At 36.9% G+C, this 15,771-nt stretch overlaps 2 protein-coding genes across 2 annotated transcripts in view; one reads left to right on the top strand and one right to left on the bottom strand.

The window, feature by feature from the left end:
• Positions 1-998: 998 nt before the first annotated feature.
• Positions 999-5,835, bottom strand: LOC105380824 (CAAX prenyl protease 2). Its single transcript, XM_038107165.2, has 6 exons — positions 5,546-5,835; positions 5,184-5,428; positions 4,691-4,858; positions 4,338-4,406; positions 4,105-4,167; positions 999-3,811 (listed from the first exon to the last, which is right to left on the bottom strand). The coding sequence occupies exons 1-6, from the start codon at positions 5,659-5,661 to the stop codon at positions 3,609-3,611; spliced, it is 864 nt and encodes a 287-aa protein (XP_037963093.2). The 5' UTR covers positions 5,662-5,835; the 3' UTR covers positions 999-3,608.
• A 204-nt stretch (positions 5,836-6,039) lies between these two features.
• Positions 6,040-15,771, top strand: part of LOC105380825 (F-box only protein 11) — a 32,040-nt gene continuing 22,308 nt past the window's right edge. Inside the window, exons 1-5 of the mRNA XM_011550432.3 lie at positions 6,040-6,431; positions 9,104-9,356; positions 11,287-11,454; positions 12,090-12,297; positions 12,722-12,884. Coding sequence (XP_011548734.3) covers positions 6,335-6,431; positions 9,104-9,356; positions 11,287-11,454; positions 12,090-12,297; positions 12,722-12,884 — 889 coding nt within the window. The 5' untranslated portion in view covers positions 6,040-6,334. The remainder of the gene's footprint in view (positions 6,432-9,103; positions 9,357-11,286; positions 11,455-12,089; positions 12,298-12,721; positions 12,885-15,771) is intronic.

Here is a 15,771-nt window from a genome sequence, read left to right as displayed (position 1 = left end):
AGCGGAGCGGAGCGTTTCAAATATAGAGCAAAACAATTGCTAGGATTTTTATGGTGTTTAAACTTAAAAACCTTAGGACCTAAACCTAAAGATAGGTGCGACGACGAGCAAAGCGAGGAGGAGCGTGTTAGGTGCACATAGATATCGAAAAACAAAGCGGAGCGCAGCGAAGCGGAGCGGAGCGGAGCGGAGCGTTTCACATAGCATAGCTTAAAAAAATTTGTTTTTATACGCATGATGCTGCATTATTCATATAACCATTTCTTGTTAACTAAGAAACATTCGGGAATTTGTATTTTCGGAATATTAAAATTTCGGGATTCGTAATTTTAACAATTCGATACAATAAAAAATCGTACTTTTGAAACATCGAAATAATAATATTCGGAAAATTGACTTTCGTCATTTTAATAAATGTGTTGTTTGAAATTTCGTTCATAAACTATTCGTGATTTTCGTTATTCGGAAACTTAAAATTCGGGATTGTGAATTATTCGGAACTATGAAATTCGAAATTTTAAAAATCGTTATTTTCATATTCGTAAAAAAGTAATTCGGAATTATGTAGTGTACCCTATTATGCCACTTCTATCCAGCCAGATTCGTAATGGTTTTGGTATTGCACCCATTATAAAACAAGAACTGCGCTTGCCAATAATTCAATCTAGGCCCTAGCGAATAGATAGTATATTTTGGTATAATAAAATAGGAGGTATATTATTTTTGTATCTAACATATTATGAATATTGAACATTATGTAGCTATCTATATGATCTATATCGATTTAATTGACAAAATTTCTTTGATATTGTCTAAAAGTCACTGACGAATGATTGTAAGAAAAGTATTCATATGTATAATCGATGTTTATACATCGAAGTTTAAAGGAATTTTGAATCTTGTGGATCACTAAAATTTATAGTCATCAAAAGGTTATAAAATTTAAAAATTTATTTTATTGTTTTATGGTTAGATTTTATAATCACAAAAGACTGCACGGCCTTTTAATTATTTATTTTTATAGAATGTGATGATTTAATTTATACATGAATTTAATTTATAACATCATAATGTAGTTCTTTGTAGTTTTTGACGGACTTAGTTTCCTTAATTTTGAATTACAATTAACGCAACCTTATGAGACAAGCATGTATAAAATTATACTACAGTGGTCTGTTTAATATGATATTGTTAATAGGTGTTGTAAAATTTAAACTGAGATTTTTATGCAAACACATGGATTTTAACTGCAATAAGGTCTCATACTCGTATTAGACTAGCGTAATGCTTGTTGAGTGTTTAGAAGAAAAAGCTAGGAAATATAGGCTAACGTAACGATATTTACCATAACGAGACCCTATTGCAGTCTTCAATTTGAACATGTACCTATAATGAAATTGCAAATTTTGGATTGTCAACGTTGATACAAACTAAGGCAAACATACCCTACGGTCCATATACGGAAGGAAACCAATGGGCCCAAAGCGGGTCAATATACTATGCGAGCAAAATAGACATTCGCGCATCAGTTAGTGAGGGGTTATATTCAACTTATACCGGTATATGAAAGCCCGCTTTTCTTTTTCGGGATACCAAATTTCAAAACGATAATATTTTCCCTATTATCTGTAAGCTCTACGGGAATGTCTGCCTTTGTTTAGAACAATCCTTTTTACTTATATTAGTGTCTTATTCTTATATAGGTTATAATTATATACAGGAAATGCAAGATTATGTCAATATTGCATATAAAGAACACATGAAATAAAATTTAAATATTTACATACATTTATTTCGTTTAAATTGACTTTTTAAGTATTTTAGTAAAACAAAACATTATTCGACAACTCTTATACATAAAATAAAATAAAGAAACAACTTGTAAATTGACTAGTCAAAACAATTCATTCACCATTTACTTTAGTAACTAAAATACATTTCAAGTTAATTAAGAACTTATGACAACTTATCTTTTTAATTTTAATTGGGATTAATGACTGTATAATTTCTTAAGCAAGCTTATGACAAAATATCAGTAAGTACTTTAGTAATAAATAATTCCTTAAAATTATGGCATCAAACATTCAGTCACTGAATCAAACTTACTATCTCATACATTAAATAGCAGAAAGCAAAGCACAACCCCGCCTCTGGCACCTTGTCAAATACTACATTTATATTATTTTCTTATCACTGGTTGCAGTAATCTATGGTTTAAAAATATATTCTACAGGGTGTCCGGGTCCGATAACCCTCCAGAAAACTGGATACAGCAGACTGTCCTGTCATGAATCCACACCGTTATACTGTATGTTTTCACATGTGTGTTTTCTGGCTAAGTAATCGTTTTTGAGATATTATACCAATCGGTCATGAATGTTATTTATTCATTTATGAATCATAATGAACTATCACCAGTTTTCCATTAAAAAAAATGGTCTTCACTGGCTTCCTGTATAAGTCATTCTAGTTTGAAGCAAACCAGTTAGAAGATATTTCGTTTCTCAATTCAGAAACTGGACTGCAATCATACATTTGGATGGCACATGACAATACTTTACGAGGTATTGGTACAGTATTACTATTCTTTAAATCTATGAATCACATCCATATTCCTACCTAAATCGGGGCAAGTTAAATAATATAGGTATTTAATGTAGGTAAGTACCACGTAAGAAAAATACTTAAATAGGTATACTGAGGTATAAACCATAAAATACTAAGACCAACAAAAAAGTGTCATGTAAGTAATAAGAGCGAAGAATTTCACTGCAAAATTTAGTACCTTCAGTTATTCAGGTAACATAGCACATATCCACTGTATAAACTAATCTAGTGTGAAACATCATTCAGGCACTGACTGTTCGTTTAGTGTGAAGATGCGGCCAAACGGATACGGTCACAAGTTATTGTCACAAAACCTAACCAAAAATCCTATTTAATTTTCATTGGTATATCGACGCTTTAGTGGTAAAAGTTGCGATTATATTGTTAGTTACCATGCCAGTGAGTTATTCTAAGTAGTCTCGTATTCATTAGAACGTAGAGTGAACGCATCAGTTTGGTCTCTTCTTTATTATTAGTACTTAGGTATCTATTTAACTCGTAATTGCATAACTATAATCTATGAGTGTACAAAAGGTGGACTTGATGCTACAGCATTTTCTACCAGTCAAAATTTACTTATTCAAACGGTGACAAACAGATAAATTACTCATGTACTAAGAGATCATAGTATTAGTGACAATTATTGAGTCTTTCTTCATTATTTCTCACGAATACAAACCTTGAGTTATCATTATCAGTGCTTCTATTGTAAGTTGTAATAGTTTACGCATAGGAAAGTATACATCTGCTAAGTATACAAATTTCATACAATGCAGAGCCTCTAGTGGTCAGTATAATAAATCAAATTACAAAAAAGTATGCAGTGTAGCGTGTAGTTCGATTCTATCGATTGTATGAAAAAGCGATTCCACCTCCCGTATCGTAAACGTTTGAAGTTTGTTTGCAACCCTTTGAATCAAGTGTCAATTTTCGTGACCGCTACACTTTCTATTTCGGTCTGCGTAAACTACCAAAACTTACACTTCACACCGCATCTTCCTCTACGTGTCAGCATAGATCTGGTTGTCATACAGCGCCGGGTCAGTAAGCGGATTCAGCAGCAGACACCACAGCAGCAGGCCGGCAAGGAACGCCGCGATGATGACGGCCTGGTGCGCCGGCTTGTGCTGGCTCACCTCGGAGAAGTTGGGGAATCCCATGTGGTTGCAGAACATGTGGGCTACTAGTGGCGCCACGAAGTGACCTACAGAGGTTATGAGGTGTTAAGTAAGTTTTGGTTTCTTCTATTGAATACTAGATGGCGTTGTAAAGGTTGTTTACATCACATTATGAATGTGTGTAACCTTCACGTAATTGTTGTATTGATGGCCTTATTTACTGAGATGAATGCATTTAATCATTATCTATGTATGTATTAGATTTTACAGTATAAATCATTAAAAATCTCTTGCGCATATTTTGACAGTGGTGGCCAATAAAGATGAGATAACAATGTATTTGTTTTTTATCGATATAAAAAGTGTGTATGTTTCTTACCAGTCCTCAAGAACAGGTACGCTGAATACGCTCCAAATATACTCGTATACATAAATTGGAATGCTGAAACGAAAATTCAATGTTTATTATAGGTACTTTTTAGTAAAACAAATACTAACCAACAATATATCATTCTCATGGTAAACAATTAAATGATTCATTAGTTCAATATAATTATAATATAGATAGATTGATCCTAATTATCTTACGATATAAATTGGCAGCATACTCACATGAGATCATTAGGGCCATCTTGAAATCAAAACCAGCCTTCATTTGTTCGTACATGTGATGAAAGTGTGCTGGGGAGGTAAACACAGAAAATATAGTTTTTTGCTATGTCCTATCTTAGTACAGTATAGCATCTATGTTATGCCTAGGATATAAGTATTTTAACAATAGTATTTATTACATAATCTGGTCACTAAACATAAGGACTATAATATTGATTATTCATAATTAGGCCAGAATAATAAAGCTCAGTGTATTTAAAACTGCATGGTTCATTATAATATGACTCATTTACATAGCAAAGACTGACTATACTATGTAAAATTTATATCACAAATTCATGCCTCATACATACCAATGCCAAATAGCAGTGGTCCGACAAACACGGCGGTGATGGGCTCGAGACACTGCAGCAGTAGCGGCATCATGCACGCGCGGAACACCCACTCCTCGCTCAGTGGCGCCATGAAGTGGTTCCGCACCCACACCCAGTCCTTCCAACTGGACAGCCAGTACACTGGCTCTGCAAGAAAGTGGAAATATGTGATGTTAGAGTGTAATGTTACTTTTTATTTTCCTTCCAGCTTGATAGCCTTGGACACTGGCTCGGTAAGATGCCCCTTTCTTACAGAGCAAATGTCCAAGGCTATCAAGCGTGTATATGTGATTTTACAGTGGAATGTAATTTTTTTATGATTTTAATAACATGCCTACAAGCTTGATATGGTAGCACTTCTACTATCAGGCACCCTTTTTATTTGCTTCTTATTTTTATGTAATTCTTACTAATTTTATTACGTAAAATAAGTTGATTGGTCTGGATTACTGTAAAATTATTGTCACATTACCTGCATACAATTTCCATATCCCTGAGAAGAACTGCATAGTCAAGGGGCCTAAGAATAATATAGCAGTCAGTATTAGTGGAACTATGGAGGCCTGCACCACGCCTGCGGCACGGAGCCCCAAGTGTCCATACACATCCCCTTTCACTAGGGTGCCCTCCGTGAAGAAATACTGAGTGAAGAATGGTGCCAACAACATCATGCAAGACACACTGAAGAATCTTCTCTTTATGGTGGAGGGGTGGTCTCTGAAATATACATAATAATATTTAGATAATAATGTTATGTCCTTGTTTTGATATGTAACCCAATATTAAATAAGGTAATGAAGAATATGTCAATATGTACTTTAAAGGCTTAATTACCTGTTTAATGTTGATCGCCAAATATATAAACTCCCAACATATGCGAAGGTAAGGAAAATACAAGCTAAAATTGAAAATATACACGTATTGTTATCTATAAACTGTTTTACAGCCATATTTATAAATAAACGTTGTACTAAACTAAAACACAAATCAATAGTTATTATTCATTTTTCACAAAATAATTGAAGAAAAGTTGCGCAATGCGTTTTTTGTGGAAATAATAGTTTTGTTTGCATCAAATTTTTTGTTGGTCCACAAAAATTGGTTCACATCACAGAGTATTTTTTCCTGTCATTTAGCACAGATTTCACTCGAGCGCTTCCGCAAATCAAATGTTTATCTGTGAAAAATGGGTTGACTTTAGATCCATGCGTTTTTTAAATATTCGACACAGACCAATCGAAGTTTTCGTATCTGCTATCTCTTTCATATCAACGACTTTTTGAGTTATTTCATGCGACCTCCTCCGAAACCAAACTAAAAAAAAAACATAATCCGCCATATTTTTCTTGAGAGTCGCCCATTGCTTGCTAGGTGTAGTAAAATTAGTGAAAAATAGAAAGAACAATGATTTTATGAATAAACGCTTATAGATTTAGTACCAGTGTTTAGTGCGTTAGTTGTTAATTTTAAATAATTAGTAGTTACGTTGCTGATTTGGTGGAATCCGTGTTTCTCATCTCGTTTCTCCAGTTCAATCTAAACAGAAAATGGCCGACGGTGTTGGTGCGGGTGTCTCCTTTGTTTAGGACTGGATTTTAGTGAAAATAAGCATCAAAAGAAATAATGCCTAGTGCCTCGTTTTCCTCTTCGCGTTCTTACGTCCGTAGATCGCGAAGAAAAGGTGGCCACCGTATACCGCTACCGTCTAGGACCCAATCGAGTAAGTAATCCGGGTCGACCAATGTCGCCTCAATCTTTACAAATGAAACGATTATCGACATTTCATTTTAGTTACATGAGAGTACAATGATGCAAAGCAATCACACGCTACAGGAATACATTACAAACTATGTTAAACACTACGGAATAACGATGGCATGCTGAAATGTTGATTTATGTTTCACGGTGGTTAGATTGCAAGGCCTAAATAAAAATTATAATTCTTTGGTCATTGTTTCCTGTATGTTGATTACTATGCTAATTCCGTTGGTAAAGATTTTGATGGTCTCTATTGAAAAGCTAAATTTTGCGTCATTTTGCGCAATGGTTTGTATTGATTTGAATGAGATGAAACTTTTGAACCAACATGACAAACAGCTGTTCTAATATATGTCTTTCGTTGGTGTGGGAAGATTACTTTCTCAAATCTGGATATAGATCAAGGAATGCTATGTAAATAGATAAGAATGACTATTACCACTGTACTCTGATGTAATAAGAAAACTGATATTTATAGGTAAAGCTTAAATGCACTTCTAATTCTGTGCCAAAGTTAGTTAGTTATTGATAATGAGAATGGGTGCATAGTTCAAGACAATTTATATTTTACAACTACCTACTCAAAAAATATAAATAAATACAAAGCTAATCCAATAAAGGTATAATGTAAAGCTGTAACAGTGGGAACTGTTTCACTTACTTATTGCAATGTTGTTAGGTACTGTGACTTCACCTTATTCTCATAACCCTCCCACTATAACCATGATAATTTATGATTCTAAAAACCGGCCAAGTGCGAGTCGGGCTCGCGCACAAAGGGTTCCGTAGCAGCAAAATTACAGTTAAATCAACCTATCTCAAAAACTATAAGAGATACTTTGATCAAACCAAAAATCGTTGAAAGAGTTAATTAGCATGCATCACCTCTATTTTTTTTAGAATTTTATACCCCGTAGTTATAAAAATAGAGGGGGGGGACATACTTTTTACGACTTTGAGAGCTGATATCTCAAAAACCGTTCACTTTAAGAAAAATGTTTTTTAGAAAACTTTATATCATTTTAAAAGACCTTTCCATTGATACCCCACACGGGTATGTACATCGAAAAAAAAAATTTCATCCCTCAGTTACATGTATGGGGGGCCCCACCCCCAATTCTTTTTTTTACTATTTAGTGTCATATTTTTGTAGCGGTTCATACAACACATATTCCCATCAAATTTCATCACTGTAGTACTTATAGTTTCCGAGTAAATCGGCTGTGACAGACGGACAGACGGACATGACGAAACTATAAGGGTTCCGTTTTTGCCATTTTGGCTACGGAACCCTAAAAATGGAAATATTGGGATCTACCCAACACAGCACTTTGAGCAGTAAACAGAATGTTTGTATCTATGTCGCAGGCATCTGGTTTAATCTCCTGTTTGATTGAACCGCTAGCCCGTTCATTGGATGACACTACTCAGTTGAATGACTAAAGAAACTCGCTAGCCCGTTCATTGGATGACACTACTCAGTTGAATGACTAAAGAAACTCGTCAAGCGGTTGACTGTAACATCCAACGTCTTGACTGAACGTTATTCAGCGAAGTCGTTAAATGGGATATAGTATAGCAACTTTGTAATGTCTGGTTAGGATGAACATGACCAGACAAGAGTCAACAAAAAGACTATGTTACAAAGCTTTCATCTCACAAATTAACTAAACAATAACAATAAACGTACCTTGATATTGTTGTTCATAATTATCCAGTTTCAGCACATTTTTTTCTTTGAAACTATCGCCGGCGGTGTAATAATAGGTAAATCCATGTTGTCACACTATTTTAACTTAAATAACGCACTTTAAAGCTAATTTATGTGCAAACAATAACAATACAAGTGATTTTTGTGTCAGCTGTTCGCTGTTAGACGCCATATTTGTTTTATTCACCACCTGACTGATTTTAAGTCCGCTAGTGCTAACTAGTTGGACGTTTTGTGACGCTTGTACAATCAACGTTCGGCCTAGTCATACAACTGAATAGCGTCATCCAATGAACGGGCTAGCGGTTCAATCAAACAGGAGATTAAACCAGATGCCTGCGACATATACATAACATAAATAACAAAGTACTGACCTACTCCAACTGAATTCCAGCAAATATAGAAGTGATTCAGACAGTCCTAATGTCTATTATCATTGCTAACCTTCCCTTATAAATTATCTGCTACATTAATAATGTATTTGTGCCCAAATTTTGACCATGGTGGCCAATCTCATTAAGATCACCCAACTGAGGAACAGGAGTAGATTATATTGCCTAAGAGCACTCACCATCAGCCTCAATCTACCCAATTGGATAGATGACTGACACAAATTGGCAGAGCTATGTGCAGGTGCAGGAAAAACTGCTTTACATGCCCATCCAACAGCATTGATCATTTTACTATTTGGACATGAAGTGAACCCATACATAGTGAACATAAACCCTCTTGGTCCTTACCAAATTTGGCACCACAGTAAGAAACATCAATGCATAGCTGTCCCATCCAGTTGCCAAACCTCAGGAGACCTCTGGGTGATACAGCAGAGCTTCCACCACTAGACCACAAAAGCAGTAGTAATTATTTGCTACTACATAATAGATAGAAAAACAAATTACTGACCTACCCCAACTTCCTTTCAGCTGAACCATGTGAGTCGGTGCCGTGCCCTAACAACGTGCCAGGCAGCGCGATGGCGGCCACAGCGGCGTGCGCGGGCCCGAGTGGCAGCGGCGGCGGCGGTGGCTCCCCGCCCGTGCCTGCAGCCGCCGCGGCCTCCACGCCCGGCCATCACAGCCCATATGATCTCCGGAGGAAGTCACCACCAGCGTACCACGAGCCCGGCCCCAGTGGCAGTGGCACCTGCTCTCTACCAGCTAGGAAGCGCCCTAGAACGTGAGTGGTTTTTGCTTTTGCATATACAAAAATATACATCAAAATGACTATGATATGAGAGAAACTGTACATTGGTATTGTAACTATTGTAGGATGTGTAGCAGCTAGATGAAGACAAAGTCCAAAAGATAGTTGATAGTGTCACTTGCAAGTAAACATGTATACTTTGGAATAGCATGCAGTGATGAGCTGGGTAGACATACACTTATGTCTAGTTGTGCCCACAGCCCCACATTGAGATAATGATACTATACCCTAATTTTTAGGGTTCCGTAGCCAAAATGGCAAAAACGGAACCCTTATAGTTTCGTCATGTCCGTCTGTCCGTCTGTCACAGCCGATTTACTAGGAAACTATAAGTACTACAGTGATGAAATTTGATGGGAATATGTGTTGTATGAACCGCTACAAAAATATGACACTAAATAGTAAAAAAAAGAATTGGGGGTGGGGCCCCCCATACATGTAACTGAGGGATGAAATTTTTTTTTTCGATGTACATACCCGTGTGGGGTATCAATGGACCTTTCCATTGATACCCCTCACGGTCTTTTAAAATGATATAAAGTTTTCTAAAAAACATTTTTCTTAAAGTGAACGGTTTTTGAGATATCAGCTCTCAAAGTCGTAAAAAGTATGTCCCCCCCCCTCTATTTTTATAACTACGGGGTATAAAATTCTAAAAAAAATAGAGGTGATGCATGCTAATTAACTCTTTCAACGATTTTTGGTTTGATCAAAGTATCTCTTATGTCCTGTTCGAGCCCTATGTCCCTGATGAGGGATAAGAGGATTTCATCATCATCATCATCATCATCTCTTATAGTTTTTGAGATAGGTTGATTTAAGCTACGGAACCCTTTGTGCGCGAGCCCGACTCGCACTTGGCCGGTTTTTTCATTTAATAAGTTAAGCTAATTATATTTCTGGATTCTAATCATCAGCCAATAAACATCCACTGTGGAACAAAGGCGTCTCTCAAGCAGCACAATACCTACATTGGCATAGATTATGGCCAGTGTATGGAAGTTAAAATAATATGTTTGCTAGTGCGAGGTCAACATCATAATGTGGAATTGTGGAGGTCAGCTCTAGACTTCCTAGGTTACTTCAGTGATAAAGTCATAAATCAATAGTTTTGTCAGCTGTTGTCCATCTTCTGTGAACATTATTATTATTATGAATTAATGAGAATATAGACCTATGACCTCTATAATATACCTATAGCATCTTACATAGCCTAAAATAGATTATGGCATAGAAGAGATTTGTTCAAATAATTCATTTATGAATTACTATTTTATATTTATTGGTCATTTCACTTGGTAGAAGCAAAGTTTAAGACATAAAATAAAATGGTTGATATATTTCATAAATTATATTTTCAGAAATATTATTTGTCCTCTAACCATGCTTTGTTATATTTTGTTACAATAAATGATATAGGAGAGAATGCACCTCGCTTATTATAACAATAGGTTAATGAGAGCAAATATAGTTTTATTAATAATTATATTGTTTAAGTACATTCATTAATCATTTTAATTAGTGTTTTTCACAATAGTTGATGTTACAGGTTTTTAGTAATTAAGGTGAAAGTAGTTGAAATTTACTTATTGAAACGGATACCAATACTAACTTAATATGAATAATGATTTAAAATCACCACTATTTCAACATCCAGTGGCCTATACAATATAAAAACATGCTATTATATCTTTGGTACATCCATATAATTATGTACCTATATTTCTTCTCCGAAGCCTAATATAAATATAACAGACAAATAGAAAGAAGCGTAAAACTAAATGATAAATTTGCAGAAATACCTATAATATTCCTTTTTTGTTCCCATAATCTTTCCGATCAGGGAATAAATTTTACATCAAAATTTTTATCTACCCTCCTTACACATACCTCTATCCCGCAGATCGCTGTCCCAAGGCGTGGATGTCAGCAACGTGTCCCAATACCTGCAATACGAGCTGCCAGATGAAGTCCTTCTGTGCATCCTGTCTCACCTGACCGAGCGAGACCTGTGCCGGGTGGCGCAGGTGTGCAAGCGGTTCAACACCATCACCAATGATACGGAGCTGTGGTGAGTGCAACTTGCCTGTCATTGGTTGGCGCAGTGCGGTATGGTATTCTGATTGGCTGTTAGGATAACTCTATACTGGAGCAGAATAGCCTTGTGATTTTTCAGTGACGTTAAAATGGTGTAGCATACACTTCTCATCTTTTCATACGTTTTATGGGTGGTAGGTGTAGACCAGTAGACCGTACATAATTTCTTAGCCATTCTCGTATGTATGGTTGAGCTAAAACACGCAAGACGCACCTAGGTATTTTAAGTATTTACAACTTATCACATTACTTGTGTAAATAATATAACATTGCTTAACTTTCGTCTCTTAAACGTTATGTTTAACAACTTGCACTAGAGAAGTGAAAGTACACGCCCGGCATCAGTTGTGTTTCCTGTTTAGTCATCATAGTTTGTTACATCTTGAACTATCTATCCATAACCTTATGTAGAGTATGCATACCTAGCACGGGGCACAACATCGCACGAATAGACGTCTAGAGCGAGCGTCTCGCTGGCTGATATGTCATATCTACGATGTGTTACAATCAACCTATGTAACGAAAATTCATAGTTCAAGTAAGAATTTTATCCTAGTGATAGTCCTTTAAACTCAAAGATCCCCTACTCATGTCCATTTCCCTCCACAGGAAGAGCCTCTACCAGTCAGTGTTCGAGTACGACACGCCACTCATGCACCCGGCTCCTTGCCAGTTCGAGTTCGTGTCCACCGAGGACTGTGAGGCCGACAACCCGTGGAAAGAGAGCTTCCGCCAGCTTTACTACGGCATACACGTGCGGCCCAACTACCGGCCCAAGAACCAGTCGGGGCGGATGAAGCATTTCAGCACTATACGGGTGAGTATTTAAATGTTCTATTCTTATATTCTGTGCTGGTGGTGTAATGTAATAGTGCCTCCATCTGGCTTTCTAAGCTTGGACCATTTTTCTACCATGCTTGTTCACTGCGGGTTGGTGGGTACACACATTCAAATGTGCTAGATCTAGATCTGCAGGTTTCATCACAATGTTTCCCTTCACCGTACCTTCACAAAGCCCGCTTTATATCTTCTTGCGCCGGACCGTCCGGTTGCTGTTTGACGTCATGCTGAAGAAGGTGAAGTTGTTAGAGTGTGTATATTTTTGTATAAAAACTGTGTGCGCAGTGTATGAAGGTCATTGAAGGTGTCAAAATGGTGCTACACTGCGTGCTACGGTTCGTTTCAAATCGCTTCTGATGTTATCCTGAACAACAACCTAACATTGCCAATATTATTCTCAGAGTGCCCTCGAATACATCGAGGAGCGCAGCGGCGCGTGCTCGTGCGGCGCGGGCTCCACGTGCAGCTGCCGCCGCCCGCCGCCGCCCTGCCCCGCGCTCGTGTTCCTGCACGCCGGCCTGTACCAGGAGGAGCTGGCCGTCGACTCGGACGTGCAGCTCATTGGTCAGTACACACACACACAGTGCTAGAGTACATCGAGGAGCTGATTGGCCAGTGCTCGCTGATCTATTTATGAACGAATGAGTAATGAGCTCCATAGCGCGCAGCAATGTTTCTCCCGCTCCTCCAAGGGAACCTAAAAAGTATCTTTTGCGCTTATTAGTTGAGATACGGAGTTCCCAGTGTACTACAGTAGAGTAAGGTGCAGATAAACCTGACCTCCCTCAGAAGCATTGTCAGGGTGTCCACTTTCTGGAAAGTCAGGGATAGTCAGGGAAAAGTCAGGGAAGCTCAAGGTGGTCATGGAAAGTCAGTGAAATTGATGGGCCACCTGGAAAGTCAGGGAAAATGACTAGTAAAGCATTTTCTTGTAGTTATTTCCTTTAATAGTTATCATTTTTCTTATATTTTAAACAAAAAATACATAAGTGATAAAATAAAATCTCGTTAGCCAAATTCCAGACTCAGTTCATAATTTGTTAAATAAAAAAATTATGTCCCATTGATTCAATTTCTTTCAAAAGAGTGTGACTGAGCTTGCCATTCTAAACAACTTTTTTTTAAAGTGTTTTAGGAGTTTGTGATTAAAAATAAGCCCCCATATAACATGTTGGTGCAAACGCGCTGTATCGATAAATTCTCATACTTTGCGCCGGCGGCGGAAGCGCATGCAGACGTGCCTCCACGCGGCACCAAAAATTTTTTTAAAGCGTCGCGCCCATTCGAAAATATTTGATTTCGGTTTTGTTTTAATTAAGTTAATTAAGTACTGAATTTACAAAGCTAAACACGCTTTATTCGAGAGTTGATGGCCCTAAGATTACTATACCCCTGGCAAGTTTTATATACAAAATTTAAAAGTTTATTTTATCTACCTGCTTCAAAACTCGCATTTTCTAAAAAAAAATATGAGGAGTCATACTTTTAAAGCTCTGTCTGTACTAATCCTACAATCAATAAGTGTTCTTTAAATAGTTCTAACTAACGTATTTTGCAATAATAACCAACAGTGGATCCCGCTTGGGTTTCCAAAATTTTAATGAGTTTTTTCCAAAGTAAAACTTTTTGAAAAATATAAATTATTTCTCAATTTTGCAAATACAAAAAAGAATTACACGTTATGGCAAAATAAACGTATTTAAACTTTGTTGTACAAAAAAAACAAGTAGGTAGGTACCTACTTGTTTTTTTACCTACTTGTCTTATTTAATTGAAACTTAATTTATCATTGCTTTCTATACAGAATATTGCAATAGTGGCAGGTGAACATAGCCGAAACGGGGTGACTCAGGGGATCACTCGAAACAACTTTTGTTCTACCTAGTTTTTGAAATTCGCGTTTTTTTCTAAATAGTAAAACCTGACCTGAAAGTTTGTATGGAATTGCAAGTTTTTTTTTTTATTTTGTTTTTTTTTTAATTATCTGTCTGAGTCACTCTCGTCTCTTTCGCGATAGGTGCATTTTGCGATAGGTATATTATGCTAACAAAAATAAAATCTCCGCGGTGCATTTTGCGATAGGTACATTATGCTCCTGAACGACTTACTGCCAGTTTCTATAACTCTATCTATCTATAACTGGTAGGGTAAAAGTACTAGTAACTGGCAGTTTAAGCGACTAGCAACACAAAAAAATATATTAAAAATAAAGTATTGGCCTGATTTAAGCACTAGTAGGCTTGAATTACTGGCAATAAGATGACGAACAATTATAGGCATAAATGGTAAAGATATATGATTAATATTCGATTTTAATGAAGTTTATATCCACTACCCCCAAAAAACCTAGTAACTGGCAGTAAAAATTAGTAACTGTCACATGATGTTTCAGTAACTGGCACCTTTTAAAAAATCATGCAATTAGGTCAATAAGTACTCTAAAATCAATAATATATTTGATATTAGGTAATGTACAATTACCTGTCTAGGTTCTGTACCGGTAAGACTCAAAATCACCGTTGTAATGGTCGACTTCTACGACAAAATGACAGTACAAGTATGCGACGAATCGTGGGTCCATATGAATGCAACAAATCGAGAAACCCTTGGATTTGGAAACGGAAATGGAGAACGCAAATGCTTGTGGACCTTGATGTATTCATTCAGCAGCTTGGGAGAAGTGACCTGGCTAAGTTGAAGACTGCTGACGGTAGTATAGTTGCCTCTAAGCTGAAATTTCTTGCGGAAATTGAAGGTTTTTACGGCTTTCAGCTTCACATGCTCTGGGTAAAGACAGAATTAGTACAGCTCTTCTGAAAGCTATTACTATCCTCGAACAGCTTCAGAAGCTCTTCAACCAATTTTGTTTATAAGTCATGTTTTCAAGCTGTTTTATAAGGTCATCACGAACCATGTTTCTATCAAGTTCTTCAAGGACTATAAGAAAGCCTTTGATTCCATTTAGACCTGGGCGGTTCTGGAATTCCCTCGTTGTAACATGCATAGCGGCCTTAATGCAGCAACAGTATATTAATTATGTCTACCTTGGACAGTCTATTCGACTAGGCAGAAGGAACTTCGAAAACGAAGCTGTAAGGTACATAAAACAAAATATGTATTACTGGATTGGACTGCATAGGGGAAGATTTGACTAATTTTCACATAAATGCCTGAAGGCAAAGGTCTTCAGTCAATGCGTCTTACTGGTGATGACGTATGGATCATAGACGTGGACACTGACGGTTGGACTGGTCCACCGATTCAAAATCGATCAGCGGGCATTGGAAAGATTTGTGGTACTTTGAAGGACCATTTATCAGAAATAAGGTAATCTGTAAGAGAACTTGAGTAACCGATATAGCTCTTAAATTCTGTATGCTCAAGTGGCATTAGGCAGGCCATAGCTGCCGAAGAACCGATGACCAGTGGGGCCAACGCGCTCTAGAGTGGA

Source organism: Plutella xylostella, chromosome 25 (genome assembly GCF_932276165.1).
Source record: "Plutella xylostella chromosome 25, ilPluXylo3.1, whole genome shotgun sequence".
In the NCBI taxonomy this organism is placed as follows: domain Eukaryota; kingdom Metazoa; phylum Arthropoda; class Insecta; order Lepidoptera; family Plutellidae; genus Plutella; species Plutella xylostella.
This window is presented reverse-complemented; position numbering and strand designations above follow the sequence as displayed.

Bases quoted from the DNA above. Each gene is read 5' to 3' on its own strand.
- LOC105380824 (XM_038107165.2), bottom strand. From the start codon at position 5,661: ATGGCTGTAAAACAGTTTATAGATAACAATACGTGTATATTTTCAATT. The intron at 5,429-5,545 runs GTAATTAAGCCT...TGTATATTTCAG, and splicing joins TGGCGATCAACATTAAACAG to AGACCACCCCTCCACCATAA. The intron at 4,168-4,337 runs GTGAGTATGCTG...TTTTCGTTTCAG, and splicing joins GATGGCCCTAATGATCTCAT to CATTCCAATTTATGTATACG.